Genomic DNA, 17346 nt, shown 5'->3' on the forward strand with positions numbered 1-17346 from the left:
GATGATTGTTGGATTTCAATCAGCAGCTCTATAGCCACATTTCAAGATCAGATAAAACCTTCAGTGTTTACATTTGTAGTAGTCCAAGGACCCTCCCCTATCTTTACAGTCAACTTCAGGAAGAGCAGTGTCATTCACCTGCTTCCTTCTTGCTGCCTTCCCACCTTCATTCTTTCAATTTCTTTGCATACAGTTGACAGTTGCTGCAAATTACATGGTTGCTAAAGAGCACAGTGGTCTGTGGCCAATGGCTTTTATTTGGCTCCAATGTCCTGGTGGGGAACTTTCCCCAGAAGTCATTCCACAGGAAGCAGCACTGCACCGTCAAATATTCTAAGCAAGCCTTTGAAGAGATACTTGGAATATTTCAACTCGAGGAATAATTTAAAGCCTTGAGTCTAAGTCTGGACAATGACTAATTTTAGCAAAACTTCAGCTAGCAGATCAGTATCTTTTTTTAATAATGATTATAGATTAATAGAAACTTGATAGCCTTTAAACATGTCCACTATCTCTAGCCATTTGTTAGATTTTAACTACTTCAGTAATACCCTCAATTTATACTTGATTTACTGTTAATGATCTCAAAATTGCTTTTTAAAAATGCTATAAAAAGCTGAATTTTTCCACTGAGGAAGTTACTGTTGTATATTTGGAGCACACTTTTTTTCCCCTCAGTTATAAAACTTTATCTTTTGATCTTTAACTAGCTGGAATTTTGGAAGTAGTTTTTTTCATAAAGACAGGTAGATTTTAATTAATACAGTAATAAAATTTATCTTGTCAAAGGTGTATACTCTTTGTATGTTCACTTAATAGATTTTTATTGATTGTAGGTTTAATTTCTACTAAACTGGCCCCAGCAATCTGTCATTGGTAGAGTGTTAAAATAACGGGTTGTGTTTCTCCCTCTAACCTGGAGCTACTAAGTGATTTGGAAAACTGTTGGAAATACCTCCCAGACACTTGGACAGTAACAGTTACCCTTCTTCTAGAAAGCTCTTTCAAGCAGCTGAAAAGTTGGCTAAAAGCAAGTTGTGAAAGAGATTATTTTCCTACAGCATTGACTGAACTTAAACTTATGTTCTTACTTTCACAGTACTTGACATTCTTTCAGATATGTGCTAATAATATAATCTTTTTTAAAATCTATTCAGGTGTAGAATTTGGGGCTCGAATGATAACTATTGATGGAAAACAGATAAAGCTTCAGATATGGGATACGGTAAGTAATGAATCATAAAAATTGTTTAAGCATATTGCTCTGCTAGCTTTTCCTTTATTCTGGCTAAACTCTCTATCATCAGCATCCATAGACTATGTACGTTGTCTTGCAGCTTCTGTAAAGTTAAACATTTGCTAATATTTTCCTATTTTTGGTGTGGTGTATTCTTTGGCATTTTCACTGTAACTTCCTCAACACTTTGTCAGATTGATAAGACTGGAATTCCTACTGCCTCACTATTTGGTGAAAATCTTCTTTATTACCAAGGACTTATATTTCTCTAAACAATTTTTCTTCAAACATTCATGCAAGATTTGGTAAATACAAAATCCTGTTGTGAAATTGTGATGTGTCTGCTGCCTTTAATCAAGAGTTCTTTAGAGGAAGTTTGCATTTCCAAGGTAGAAAAAAACCCACATGGCTCACTTTTCTTTGCGTACTTTTTTTCTTACATACTTTACTTACCTTTCTGCCGTGGGCATATTTATATAATCGTGGATTGCAGACTACCAAGGTGGCTGAGAATTTCTAAGTTCGGTAAACAAGCAAATCTCTGCCTAAAAAGTAGCTTTGTAAGCAAGCTGTCAGTATATAATGTGACTGTGTGACTACATACCTGTATTGGTCCTTGTTTTCCAAAATTGGAGCAGATTGTCTGTAGGCAATTGTCTTTCACTGGCTTTGGAACTGATTCTGTTAATCTCCTTAGATACGAATGAACTTCAACTGTGTTTCTGTAGATTATGCTTTTCCTGATGCCTCTGACTCAGTGGCTCTTTGCGGTCTTGTTGTCTTGAATGCATGCAACTTGTCCAGCCAAAATGGCAACCCAGGTGCTTTTAACTATAACTTATAAACTCTATTTGAGCAGGGATTTTTTTCTGGCTAGCTTCTTAAGTATACCATACATAAATTAAAAATATTAATTGAAAGCTTTCATACACTGGGTCAATTGTATACTGGTGTTCTACTTAATAATTTATAAATTGTATGCAGCAAATGACAGTATACTGGCCATAGTTAAAAGTTTAACTGTATGCAGTCTGATTTTCAAAACACAGGATATTTCTCTTCTAATCCAGTCTTGTTTTGTCAGCATATGTCAATTCCACTGTATTATTTCTGATCTTGGGTACAAAGATGTTGAAGGTATAGCAAAAATAAGAAACATGATGAGGTAATTCTCAAGAGGTGTTTTACTTATGAGTATTAAGGTACACAAATGTCCATAACGACCAAGCTTACTGTGTTCTATCTGCAATTGAGCGTTTTTTGGTTTTTCTCTTAGCCAAAACTGGTAGCTGTTACTTGTGCTATCTCTATATTTATTAAGTTGTAACAACTTCTGTTTGATGAGAGAAGGTTCATTTTACACCTGTTGCTAAGGAAACACATGAGCTATTTATGGTTTTGATTGGTGCTTACTGAGTCATGGCACTAGCCCTTCTCTTGTTTGGTGCTAGCCTTATACACCTGCTTTTAATCCATCACTGAATAGGATGCATCCTGACCAGAGGCATAAGAAATGGAGAACTCAATAAAATTTGTTTGGATTGCTGAGCAGTGAACCTGTTTGCTTAAGGGAATCAAACACTAAAATTCAGGTTTTTCTGGCCTGATATTTCTGTGCAACAGTGCTCATTTCGTGTTGTCTTCAGCAGATCACTGCAGCCCCGAGGAAAGACCTGTCATAGTAATGGGAACATATGGAAGCTGCAGCATACCTCGCTGCAGGAGTTTGTTGCACCTTACAGGGACAGCTGAAGCTAACGCTGTTGCATGTCTGTGAGATCCATTTGTGTGTCCTTCTTGTGTGATAACTCAAGAATATTTTACTTTTTTGTCTTCATCCTAGTTTGGATTAGGAACATATTACAGAAGTTAATTCTGTTTACTGTGGTCTGTTTTCCATGTGGGAGCACATGACCTCAATTCCTTTTTGATGAGGCTAAATTGGAAGATATGCTTAAGGAATGCACGTATGCTTGTTAGAAATTGTAGTCCAGTATTTGGTCCTGTAAGCTAGTTGTCTAGTAAAACTAGCCTGATGCAAAAACACACCTAGCCCCAGCCCCCTCCCCCAAAAAAACCCCACAAACAAAAATCTACATTCCATGAAAGAAAGACTCAGTGTGGTCTTTACATTCTTAATGTTATGTGTTGCAGTCTCAGCTCTACTGCTGTTCATGTCTGCACAAGCAAATAGTGTCCTGTTGTTCTCTTCCAGCTGCAGGCTGTTCTGGATCTCCCCGCTGCTGGGCTCTGCAGGCTTGCTGCTGTGTGTGCTGTGGCACGCCCAAGTGTTTAGCTCTGTGGGTCTTTGGGTTTCACCATTCCTATTTGGTGTTTTTAGGTCTGTAAATTGGACCAAATTGTTTGTTTGTGTATCTTTAGTATCTAGGTATTTTCTTTTCTTTCATCTTTAGTCTTAGTAATGGCTTCCAATAGTTGGATGGACTTTGAAATACTTTTGTCCAAACTGCTTAGTTGGTAATTGCCTATTATGATAAGTTAAGCAACTCTTGTGGAAGTGTGGTATTTGAGCTAGTGTCAGCTGCACACGTAACTTTTGGGGAACTAGAAGTGGTTTTACAGCAGCTAGTAAGGATTAAAGGGAGCGTTCTGGAAGCCGTTAAGCTTTCTGAGTTTAAATAAGCTGTGTAGATAAGGTTGGTTGTTTTGTGACATCAGTGTAACACTAAGAAATATTAAAATTGTTTCTCCTCAAAAAAAGTTCATTGTTGTAGAGAGATAACTGGGCTTGTTACCAGGCTGAGTCAGTGGCCTTGGTTTTGTTGAGGGGGATGTTCTGTATTGCATTGACTGTTACTAACAGGTCATTGTTGATGAGGAAAAATAAGCAGTAATTGAAAGAGGATGTTTCTGTCCAATACTGCAGTAGGAGAGATCTGTGATGACACTAGGTAATGCTGATGTTCTCTAAATTGGTATGAAAACAAATTTTTCATATGTACTTGAATTACTATATTTTTAATATGTTTCAGATTTATTTCATGCAAATCCATGTTTTAAAAACATGAATTTGTTATTATGTTTCTATATAGCACCTTTAGTCTTGCTTAGACAGACAAAATATCTGAAGTAATTGGTTTTTATAAATTAATTTCAAGTAATTTCTTCATTTCCGTACAAGTGTACTTTCCAGTTGAATTGATAGTGTTTTCTAGTAGCAGAGAGTTTGTATAAAAAACCGTGTTTGTGGAAGACTGGAGACATAATTGTTAAAGGCATATTTCACTTTTAGATATTCTGGATATACTAATTCTTCTTGGAAATAAAGTTATTTTTGTGTTTGCAATTGGTTTGGTTCTATTAGAACCAAATAAAGTTCTCTTCATTCATGAAATGAATATTCATCTCAGGGACTCCTGCAATTGCTAGGATGTAGGCCTCACCCCCCAGGAGCTCTTTACTAATTGTTTACTTCGTGATGTTTTCTACTTGCTTTGGTAGTCAGCAAACTCGTATGTGGGCAGTTGGTGTATTCTTTTACTACATTTTTACTAATTTGTCACTAACCATGGTACCTGCATGCATATTGCTGCATCTCGTGGCCCTCTGTTACACTGCTAGTGAAGTTGCAGAACTTTCAGAGGATCTGCTTTAGTTTCTGAAAGTAGTCTGATCATCAGTCACAGACTTGCTACCACGTGGGAGGATTAACTTATTTCTGGCTCCATGGATTGAAGGGTGAGGCAGGGAGATTTGTCTGTTTAAAAGTTATTCCTGTTGCTGTTTGTTTAATACGACCATAATCTGAACTTGCATGCCAGTAGCTTAAGTTATTGTTCGCACCCATGATGTCACTTTAGGAAGCTAAGGCAACTTGATACAGCTTCTAGCTTACTGTTCATAAACCTTTGTCATGCTTATGTGTATTTGGTTATTATTGAAATACAATAGTATTGGCATGTTCTTTTTTGAATTGTGTTTTGATTTCTTGGCACTTTATCCATGCTTTCCAAGACTTCTGCAAGAGCAAGCTCTCGCTTAGGATAAGGCCTTAAATGGGAAGAGAATGAATCATGTTTTTGCACAGTAGTGCAAAACTCCTTTAGTGGAAGTTGCTACTTAAAACCTAAAGGTTTCAGTTTTTTTCAAGTTACAAATGTAAGTGCATGTCTGATAATGGAAGGCTAAAGCTTTGTGATGTGTTGGAAATTGCTTTGGATAGCTAAGTGGCATTTATTCAACACCAGCAGAAGAAAAGGTAGATGTAGAAAATATCTCTATTTAGGCATATGAACAGTTTCATCCTTGGGGATCTTTAGTCCTCTTGAAATTGCAGTTCTTACTGCATGCTGACAGGGTTGTTCTCAAGCAACATGTAACTTGGCTAAATCCATCACATAAATTCTGAGACTTTCATATATTGTGATAGATTCTTCTTCACAGTTCTGTTTTTGTTTGGGAGTGTCTTTGCTGGAAACAGCAGGGGTTTATTTGCTTCTCTGCCTGTTTGTCCTACAGGCTAGTAAACCACCCTAAAATTCTTTTTTTTTCTGGATTGGAGACATGATTGCAAGATTAATGCATTTGTATAAACAAGTCAACGTGATTAAGAGGCTGTTAATGTATTTTTAACTTTCAAAACTATATTTAAAGGTGTGTATTGCTCCTCTTTCTTTCTGGAACATTTTATTCTGGGGATCAACTTTGTGGAGTAGTTCCCAGCTGGCAGCTGTCACAGGTGGTGTGACACTTGCGAGTTGGTTATTTCTTAGATGTCTTTTTAGTCTTCTTTGTAACTTAAGAAAGTGTAAACAGGTAAATAATAATTCCCAATTTGAACGAGATGTTCTGTCACCAGTTTTGAACATACCACATATGTATACCTGTTTTCAGAGTGAGGGAATCTAGAGCTACTAGCTAGGTGTGTTGTAGTTCTCATATTGCATGTGGATATGTACTATAACATTCCCTCCTAATAAAAACTATTGGTCAGTTGGATGCTCAAAAGCCTGCTGGGACATTCTCAGATAACTTGGTCCTTAAAGAAATTTTACAAATTCTTTGGCATTGAGCATAGAGAATTCAGCAAAATTAATAAACTGTTTTCTAGGGAGATGCACTCTTGTGGGTGCTGATTTTTTAACTACTTTGTCCTGCATTATGGCTCTTTTCAGGTTTTCCCTTACTTTACAGATTCAAAAATAGGCAGATAAGGGACTTGCAAGTAACTCTTTGTAAACAAGGATTTGACTGTGTATTTTGCAACTGATGCAACTACACCACATACTTGGAAATCACACCGAGATTTCCTGTGGGAATAGTAACACTTGGAGTACTTTTTAAAATACGCCAGAGATACTGTGTCCGTGATAACATAGTTGCATAGCTTAAATGTTCCTGAAAACTCTAGTCCTAAATCTCCATGTATCTTAGTGACCTGAGGTGATCGATAATGCTTGGTGTTCTACTTACATTGTTATTTTCAAGTTGTGTTTTGGTTTCTATACTGAAGTATGCTTTGGAAAGTATATGGGATATGTCTGTGCAGTTGAAGCAGGAATGAAGATTTTTGTACTTACTTGAAGATCTATGACTTCTAGAACTATGTCTATATAGACAAGTCTCTCCTATCAGAATGTTTGTTTCTGTGAACCATTATGGTATGAATTGTAAAAGCTTACAGAGTAGAAAACAGCCAAAAAAGAATGTTACTTAGCACTTAAAACATTGCTTGTTTATCAGAGGCTCACATTTTTTCATGATTAGTGAACTACTTGTGTCACCTGTTTCTCTGCAGAGAGAGGAGGCATGTTCAGGCCTGCTCAGTGTGCAGTTACAGGTTCCTGCAGGCAACCATGTCTGAGCTGGAGTTTGTGTGTGAAGTAGCTGTCAGGTCTGGCTGTTACCAGAAATATCCTCCATCTTCCCATTTCCACTGCAGTGTGACTTTGACAGTGGGTATAACCTAGCATTGTCTTGGAGCAAAAGCTCACGTCACCTGTACTGGATGTAATACGGCCTTGGCAAACACCCTGTTTAACATTTGTCTCCTTCTATTGCCCCTACTGTTCCTGATGCCACAGCCCCCTGCCTCCTGCACCATCTGGATGTGGAACTCAGCAATCTGCTTTGAATGGCCCTGCTTGAGCCAGGGAGGTTGGAACTGGGGACCTCGAGAGGTCCCTTTCCCACCTCAACTGTTCTATTGAAAAAAGGTTTTTAATATGAAAGAGACAATAAAAACAAATGCTGGATTTTGCAGGAACATGAAAGGGATGGTAATTACAAAATTATTCTTAAAGAGTCTTTCTCTGGTATTGAAGCTGATTTGATTTTATACTGAGCTTCTATCTGGTGCTGCTTGTAACAAGCAGCTAAACTTTGGTAGGTCCTATTTTGTAAGATGGATAAAGTATAATTATAGCACACTCGTGGTTTTTTTAAGTCAGTTTTGGCTAATAGCCTACAGCTTTTCAGTTTTGACTTCTTTTGACTTTTGAAGTAGCTTGTCCCCCTTGGAAAAAAGAGAAGTGGACAGAGAAAATTGTCAAATGAAGAAGTAAAATAACAATGGTGCTTAAAAAAAAAGCTTTGGAATGTATTCTACATGCCTAACCCTATGTTTGACCTTCTATATTGACCCTATATTGACCTTCTAGATCTCATTCAGAATGGTACTGTTAAAGTAGCCAGTAAATTTTATATACGGGTTTTTATTATATAGTATATTTTTATGTTATAGATAAACATTACTATCATGGAATTTCTTTACAGAAACTTAGTTTTCTTTTGCATAGAATGAAAGGGAATTGAGTTTGTGTTGTCCATTGGTATATGTAAGCATAAATTAATTATTGCTATATAGAAAATATGATTCCTTCACCAAAGAAGGTACTGTTTTTTTACCATTTCCTTAAGGAAGCAATGGTATTTAAATTTCACCATTGTCAAGTGAGACACAATTATTACAGGACTTTCAGTATTCATATGCTGAACTTTTGTAAGTAAATGATTCTTTTAAAAACTCACAATTCATACATTTTAGTAGGATCTGCTAGAACCTCTGACAGTGCTTTGACCATGACTAATTTACTCAGGGAGGTGAACAATTTCACGTGTCAGGGTGGAATTTATGAAGGTGTAACAGGCAATCTTAATGTGTTAGGTGAAGTCCAGGTCATGATTTTAGGCAATGTATAGACTCTCCTGGTAACAATAAGTTGTTTAGCAGGGAAATGTTTAATTTATCTATTTCATTTATCATCCACTTGAGCTAGTCACCACACCAAGAAAAAGTGGTAAAACTTACTTGAATTTCTGTGTAGGAAACCAGGTACTGCACTAAAACACTTTTGGTTGTTTTTGACTATTTCTCGGTGTATTCTACTGGTTGTCTGTATTTTATTACCAAAGTTTACATGAAGATGTACTTGGACTCTTGGCCAAGAGCATATGTGAAGTGTATTCTAATGGTGTTGAAACTATTAAGTATGTTGTACTGTATCTTATAACTGTTTCCACTGGAATGGCTAAGATAAAATGTTTTCTTAAATAGAAGTTTCTGTTTATTCTGGAAGATAAAGATGCTTTCTGAAGACTGAACGCATCTAAACTTCTTGTGCCACTGTTCTTGTTGAGTGACAGTACCTAGATCAGGTTCTCTTTGTATTCAAGAAGATCTGGTATTAAGTATAGTAACTGTGAGAAGTTCTCCGTATACTAATTTTATAGGCATGGCTGAAGGGTTCCTTGTATTTAATAAATATTTTATTCTTGTGTTTAATGTTTTTAAATCAGGGCAATTTCCTGTAGTTCTACAGATTTACTGCACATAGGATTTCTTTCAGCATTAGTATTTCTTAAATATGTTCTGCATTATCTTTGAATTATGCTAAAGCATCTGTTATTGCTAAATATTAGAAGTAAATATTTCTTCTAGCAAGTATCAAGTGCTAGATAGCTCTTCTGAAAAACATGAGCATGAGGAGCTCAAGATCTGCAACCATGAATATTTATTTTTCAGGACTGTATTCTTTTGAGCATGTTCTTTAGGCGCTGAGATTTTTACAGAATACTTTTCTGTGGGAACTATCTAATTTATGTAGACTCTCTGAAGTTTTTCACAGTATATATGAAGATGACTCTTGCATCCTGTAGCTGCTTTGACAAGCATTATTTATCAAGTACAGAGGAAATTGATTAACTGTGGAGCAGAATTGTGTAAAATTGAATTCACAACCATTTTCTGTTTTTTCTTAATAAAATGATTACTGAAAGAATTCCATCTGAAGACTGTTGAAAGCTGGCTGCAGTTTATGATATAACGGATAAAATCTGCATCCTTGGCCTTCCAACAACCTTTACACCAGCAGATGGTGGGCGTAAAGATGTCATTCATCATTTATTTACAATGGACTTTATTTATTCTAGTGTCAACAGCTGCCCCAGGGAGCGGGTTATTGAATTCAAATGTGAAGCTCTGGGTTATTTGCTTCCTTTCAAATTTGTCTTCAGAGCTTAGTTGCTAGGAGTCCATTCTGTGCTCTAATAATGATTCATGTATTGTGAAGCCATTCAGTAAATTGGGTTGTCAGGGATTGCCAAAAAAGGTTTAGAGGTCTTGTTCCGATTTTTCTTTTTTTTTTTTTTTTCTTTTTTAACAGCACTGTGCTATAGTTGGTGTCTTCTCCCTATGTGCCTTCACTTGCTACCATTGGAGACTTTGTCCCCAGTTGTCCCCTTTCTGATTTCTCATCCATATTCGTCCTTATCCTCATCTCTCAAAAGTAGAATTCTATGATTCTAAGTTCATCATTTTCAGGAACAAAAAATAAGTATTAGATATAAAGTAATGAAACTTTGTGTTCTACAGGCAGGGCAGGAGTCCTTCCGTTCCATCACAAGATCATACTACAGAGGAGCTGCAGGGGCTTTGCTAGTGTATGACATTACAAGGTGAGAATACCAACTGAATTACAATGATATGTCTTTGTAGAATTATTCTGTGGCATACAGTAGTGCTAAGTGTCTCATCTTGTTTGGCTTTTTGTATAGATACTGGTAATCTAACATTGTGTCAACTTTCTTTAAGTGCTCTAAGTCAAGGTATAGCATATGTTACCTATATGCTTCCAGTTCTGTCTCTATGGTAGTTGAGAAATCATGCATAAAATCTCAGGAAGAATGAATAAAATATTTTTATAAACTATTGACAATCAACCTCTGGATTACCTTTATTGAGAAATACCTGAAAATATTTCATTAATTCCTTTCTAGTGTTTTATTATCATGAGGGATATTTTTTCTTTAATTATAACAGATTACTTTTACTGAAATACTGTTCCACAAAGGAGCAAAATAGTGAAACATAGAAGTTCGGTTACATAAAGAATACTGAGAAACTTCTACCATTGCTGTGTTTATGAGGTTTGAAAAATACAGGTCTTAATCTGATACTTTTTTAGTAGCTGTTCAGAAGTTGCTAAAGTTTCCCTGATATATTGAAGTATCTATATACTATTTATCTGTAAAACTATAGGTACTCTGGCAGGTTTATGAAAATGTTCAGGCTCCAAAGTGCTATTAAGTTGTGTGCCTCCTTTTGTGGGTCTTGGCTCTTGCTGTTGCATTGAGCAACCACTTGTACTAGAAATTTCCTAGATGTTTTTCCTTTTGTTCCCTTTTCCTTTTGAAATATCAGGAAGTAACTGATTTCCAGTAAGTGAATTTTTGATTCATAAATAAAATACAATATCTTAAGACCATTCTACAAGCATGGTATTTATTACTTAGTTTACATCTGCTGTAAAAACTGTGTCACATTCATGTACCTCGCTTTAAAAGATTTTACTGCTAAATTTATTACTCAGCTTACAAACTCACATAAAAATTATCAGCCATTTTCTGCCTTCAGTAAAACAAATATTACTATATTTGAGTATGTGTTTATTTGTGCTGTTTTTTAAGCTTGGTTGAAGCTGATGGGTACTTTTAAAGTTCTGTTTAGTTTTTATATGTATATAAAATTTCAGATTCTTACAGCTCTAAGAATCCTCTTTACTCTTTGTAACAAACATGTTTTCAATTACTTTTTAAGCAGAGTTCATTAACACTCCTTGTTTGCTAAATTTCTGTTCACCCGTTCTCCCTCTCACAAAGGGATTGCTAGCTTTTATCCCTAGAGAATGTACACTAATAAATGAGTTGGTTATTCAAGTAGAGGAGTGGACTAACAGGGGAAAGATTTCTTAAAATATTGCTTTTAATGTTCATTCTTTTCTGTTCTTAGGAGGGACACTTTCAACCACTTGACAACTTGGTTAGAAGATGCTCGTCAGCATTCCAATTCCAACATGGTTATAATGCTTATTGGAAACAAAAGGTAAAATTTTTAATTGTTATTTTGTAAGAGGGAAAGATTTAACTTCTCTGTATTTCAGCTTTCGGGGTTTTTATATTTGTAGGCAATATGTTAACCTTAAATTCCCTTCAATCACTGTGCATAGTTCTGTGGTGAGCCTAAAACCTTTCCTATTCTGCTTAACTAGTACAATGTGCAGCACATGGATCAACTATGTTACATTCTGAATATCTGTTTTAGAATTAATTCTATTCTGAAGGATTGATTGCAAATGTGTGAAGCAATGGATTATATGAGTTATTTTCTCATTATGCTTTTTTGTTTCTGGAATCACCAGTAAGAAATACTTAGATCTCTCCCTTATAAAGAGAATAGGGTTCCTAATTTGAGGTGTTCTAAAGTGCTTAATTTTTGGTTAAGTATCACATCAGAGAAAATGTAATTTAAAAAGAAAGCCCGTAGTACAGGACACACATCAAAACTTCTCTGAAATGTAAGAAGTGCATACCTCAATGATGGAAACATTTCTGTTTTATAAGCCTCTTCCGTATTCTGTACCTTAGGATTGGGGTCAGAGAATTCCTGGTAAATTCAGTGGGAGATAAAAATATAACTAAGTTCTGGAAGTATTACCCAATTTGTAATCAATTCCTTACATGTTCTTCTCATCAGCTACGCTGTCTAAAATGATGAAATTATTCCCTGTTGATGCTGAGACTTGGTAGTGAAAGTCTTAATAAAAACACATCGGTGCATATATTATCTTCTTGTAATGTATGTAATTCTTCTAGTTCTTGATCCAGTGAATTATAGCTACACTTTCTTTGCTGGATTCAGAATTTTTTTCAAAATATCAAAAGCATCACCTCAGAATTTAATAATCCATTAATTATGGGCCTTTGTGTAATTGACTTGAACTTGTCTCCATGCCTCAGCAATTCTTGAGGGTAAAGATGCCATTTGAAATAATGGTGTGTATGTGTCGGAGAAGGGAGACGCGGACACCAATTCGGTCATCAGCAAAGTCTCGTTTATTGATACGCAGAGTGGCGATTAAATACAGTGCTTAATTAGCTCATGCATAGTGCAAAATCTGAGCTCATCATTGGTCTAGCTGTGCGGCTTAGCTAAGCACTTCGGCATTCATGTTTTTCTCAATTCTGCGTGTCTTCCTTATCTCAAGGACACTGTATCCGTGAGACTGAGGCCCACTTTGCTAGCTTTACTAAGTTGATCTGACTATGGCCTTTTTCTTCCAGCTATTCCTGCACCAGGCTCTCTACACTTCCCCCGTTTTCTTTTTGAGCTAGAAGAGTGGTATGTCAAGCTTTGCTGACAGTCTTTTGAATAAAATTTTGTAAGCAAGTTATCAAGCAAGGTAGCAATAAAGCTAAGCACAAGAATATATCTAACACCATAATAGCATACTTAATAATGGTTTGAATCCATCCCCTAAGACCTAGGCTTTTTAACCACTCGTCAATGCCCCAACCATCTTTTTCTTTTAGGTTGTGTAATTTCTGCTGCGTGTTTTGTATCTTTTTGTGGATGGACTCAGAGTGGTTAGATAAATTCATGCAGCACATTCCCTTGAACTTCTTGCAACCATACTGGCAACCTTACTAGACAGGTTTTAAAAGGATTTTGTACTCCTCCTAGGCTTAAGCAGATTGATTCTTGTCTTGTTATGTTAGTGAATGTTACCTATACGTTTTCCCGAGGCGCATGCTGCATTGGAAAAGATTTTGTGTGAGCAAAGTTAGCAAGCATAAGCAGTGTAATGATCATCATTTTGATTTCTTTGGCGGCCTATTTTTTTTACGCCCTGTATTGCTCCCTGTTATCTGCAGTTGTTTTACCTCTTCTATACTCTGATTTAATACCTCCTCTGGGTCTGTACCGGGCTTAATTGGTCCTACCTGAGGCCAAGGCAGGTGTGGGACTTTATGTCTGCATCTTGCAGCGATAATGTGCGAATTTGCATAGATGTGCTGCCTCTTAATCTAGTTGGTAAGTTCCCACCGGGCCCAAGCTAACAGGAGCTGTTCTGGTGTCTCGAATAGGTTTCGTACTTGGGCATATGGCACTTCTGCTTCTTTTTCTAGGGCCTGACCCCAATTTGAATCTCTTAGGTCGTCACTTTGACACCTCTAGCACCACAAACTAAACACTGTTCTCTGTTCCACCCACGAGCAGTCCCCACAGCCCCCGCACTTTAGGGCTACCCAGGTTTCACACCATGACCCCCCACACGCACAACAAGGACGGCTGCTGAGAGGCTGTTCTTTCTAGTACCCGTGTCTCCCGTGTTTTCTTTTGTAGCTGTGTGAGTGCACCGAGTAGGTGGTTGGCAGTACTCCAGATGGTAAGATCGATGGGCGAGGAGATATCTCGGCAGGAGACAAACCCCTCATCGATGCAGCGTATAATACCCTTGAGGGCTTCATGTTGTTGTGGGGTCACGGTTACGGGTGCGGTTGGGTCAGTTCCTTTAAGTAGTGGCCTGAGGGAGTCTAGCAAGGAGTTGGGTATCCCAACAATCGGCTTGAGCCATTGCAGATCTCCTAGCAGTCGCTGTGCCTCATTTAGAGTGGTGATTTTTGTTGCAAGCTGGAGCTTCTGCGGCCGTACGATCTGGCCTGTGATAGACCACCCCAGGTACCTCCATGGTGTGGATTGCTGTATTTTTTCTTGAGCTATTATGAGGGATGCCTTTGCTAGGGCGCTTTGAATCTCCTGCATCTGAGTGTCTGTAAATGCTGATTCTTGAGTAAAGAGGATATCATCCATATAATGATAAATAATTGTGTTGGGCCACTGTATCCTCAATGGTTGTAATGCGGCATCAACATACAGTTGGCACAGGGTAGGCGAGTTTTTCATTCCTTGTGGAAGAACAGTCCATTCATACCGTTTATCAGGTTCTTCTCTGTTTATTGCTGGTAGGGTGAACGCAAATCTTTTAGTATCTTGAGGGTGTAAGGCAATAGTGAAGAAGCAGTCCTTTAGATCAATGATTAGAAGAGGCCAATGCTGTGGGAGCATTGCTGGGTTGGGGAGGCCTGGCTGTAATGCCCCCATTGCCTCCATCTGATTATTTACTGCCCTTAAATCATGTAGAAGACGATATTTTCCTGACTTCTTTTTGATCACAAAAATTGGCGTGTTCCATGGGCTTGTTGAGAGTTTTAAATGTCCTTGTTGGAATTGTTCCTTTACGAGTTGATGTGCTTGTATTAGACTTTCCCTTGTTAGAGGCCATTGCTTAACCATTACCGGTTCATTGGTAGTCCAGGTGATTGGGATTGGGAAAGTCCAAGCAATGGCAATTACCCCAAAGAGTGCTCGTTGGATAAAACGACCCCCATCTGAGCCAAAATGTCCCTTCCAATTAGGCATTGTACCGATGGTGGTAATGCAACTACGGACAACACAGTCACCAAATCTTGTCCATTTATAGTGACCCTTACTGGAGGAGTTTTTCTGGCAAGGGTGAATCCTCCGACGCCTGTCACGGTATCCGTAGTTTGCAGTGATGGCCAGTTGTGGGGCCATTTTTCTGGTGAGACAATGCTGGTATCTGCCCCAGTGTCTAGGAGTCCCATCATTTCTATTGTCTCTCCTGCATAAGTTAGTTTCACCTCCTTTTTGGGTCTGGTATGGAGATCCATTGTGAGCATAGCAATACCTGATGATCTGAATCCTTGGTCTCCACGTGGGGTTTGTCTTTGTGGTTGAACACCCCGGCTCAACTGTGGAAGTGGAATAAATTGAGCAATACGCTGACCTGCCTCAATTGTCAGAGGAGGAAAAGGAGTATAAACCATTATTTGTATTTCTCCCGTGTAGTCTGCATCGATGACACTTGGTAGTACAAATAGTCCTACAATGGAGCTTGACGAGCGTCCCACTATTAGTCCTCTAAGAGCTTGTCCTTTGATATTTATTGGGCCATAAACTCCCGTTGGGACTTTGACGGAGCGAGCTGTCATCAAAGATGTTTTTACTGCGGCTGTTAGGTCGAGTCTCAGGCTCCCTGTTGTGGCTGGTTGTAGACAGGAGATGGCGCTGGTGTCACGGCGGCTACTTGTGACTGGGGCCAATATGGCGGCGGCCGCCGGGGGCTGGTCGGCGGCGCCCGTCGGGCCGCGCCGCATCCACCCGCATCTGTAGCAGCGCGCAGAGGGAGGCCGGTGGTCGTTCGATGTGGCCGGGGCCGCCGTAGGAGCACGGAGCGGAGCAAGAGCGGCTAACACCTGTGACTGTGTGGACTCGGCTTGTTTCTGCAGCCCTAAGCCTAATTCTTTTAGTGCATTAACTAAGAAAACCTGCGCCCCTCTCATATACTCTGGGACTCCTGCCTTTTCAATAGCAGCAGCAGCCTTATCTACAAAGTCCCTAAAGGATTTATTTCTTCCCTGTTTTATCCCCATATACATGGGTATGCCTGAGCTATCTTTGACTTGATTGATGGCATTCCTTACTAGACGCATGGCTTCCCTAACTTTGTCGGGTCCCGAAATCATTTGAGCCTCTGTCCTGCGGTATTGTCTTAACCCCATTAGTTTGTCTATGGTAATTCCAGCTAACGGATTTCCCGGGCCCCTCTGTGTTGCAACTGACTCCTGAACAAGAGCCTGCCAATGCGCGTTAAATAGCAACTGCTGATGTTGCGTGAAAATCAGTTTCACTATACTTCTCATATTATTTGGCAACAGCAGGTATGTATTAAACAAGAAATCTAGCATTTGCTTAGCTGGCTCACTCCGGAAACTAAACTGACTCACTGTCTGTCTCAGCTGGGCTAGCAACTTCCAATCGGGAGGCGAGTACGCTCCCACTTGGACGGCTTGTTTTTGTTGATTTATTCCCTGTGTATACGTGACGGGGAAAACCCAGGTTTTCGCTGCGTCAACAGCGCTTTCGTCCCCAATCTCCAAGCCGTGTCTGGCTAGCATACTCCACGCCTCCCCCCGCCGTCTTGCCATCTCCTCCCACAGGTCGCTTTCCGCCCTAGGGACCGGAGCTGGCTCCACGGTGGGCTTAGGGGCGGTAGGCTCAGACTGGCAAGGGGATTTTTCGCCGCCGGTCTGGGGCCCTTCGCTGTCGGAAGGCGGGGTTACTCCGCCTTCTGCAATTGTCTCCGCCGCCGCGGCGGAATCCTCCTCAAGCTCTTTTAAGGGGGGTGCCGAGGGCCAAGCACAGCTAGCCATGTCTGTCATTCCTGCCGCCTCCCCAGAGATAGGTATTTCTACTCTGGTCGTGCTGGGTGCTCGGGGCTCATTATCACCATACTGAGCATTCCTTTTATATGCCTTTACTGCCTCCCGAGCCGCCTTTCTCTCCGCCTGCTGCTTTAGCAGTGCGTTGTGAACTACCCGCCAGATCTTTCCCAGCTTTTTTGCTGTTTTATCATCCTCTAATACCGCCTCCCACAGTGCATCCCCTAACTTACGCCACTCATTTAAATCATGCACGGTGTGAGGATTAGAGAATAAACCTTTAGCATAACCCCAGACTAACAACCCCGGTATATCCTTCCTGGGATTAATCTCTTTTAACCCTAACTTATCTATATGTGCTATAAATAAATCATATGCTGCTTGCCTGTCCATTTTTCGTCGTCAGCGCTGTTGCAACTCTCCGGCTTCGGCAGCACGTATGGCCCAGGACCACCTTTATGGCTCCTGGGGGTGTCTTCCCTACGTCGTTTGACACCGACCCGGTTGCAGCAGGCCCCAACTCTACTTCACCGACCGTGGCGCGTTCTCCCCCGTTTTCTGAAACC

General features: G+C 39.3%; 1 protein-coding gene across 1 annotated transcript in view; it reads left to right on the forward strand.

The window, feature by feature from the left end:
* Positions 1 to 17346, forward strand: part of RAB2A (RAB2A, member RAS oncogene family) — a 47960-nt gene that overhangs the window by 14849 nt on the left and 15765 nt on the right. Inside the window, exons 3-5 of the mRNA XM_014873071.2 lie at positions 1158 to 1225; positions 10071 to 10153; positions 11487 to 11579. Of these exons, the coding sequence (XP_014728557.1) occupies positions 1158 to 1225; positions 10071 to 10153; positions 11487 to 11579 (244 nt within the window). The remainder of the gene's footprint in view (positions 1 to 1157; positions 1226 to 10070; positions 10154 to 11486; positions 11580 to 17346) is intronic.

The sequence above is a fragment of the Sturnus vulgaris genome, chromosome 1 (genome assembly GCF_052056855.1).
Source record: "Sturnus vulgaris isolate bStuVul1 chromosome 1, bStuVul1.hap1, whole genome shotgun sequence".
Taxonomy (NCBI): Eukaryota; Metazoa; Chordata; class Aves; order Passeriformes; family Sturnidae; genus Sturnus; species Sturnus vulgaris.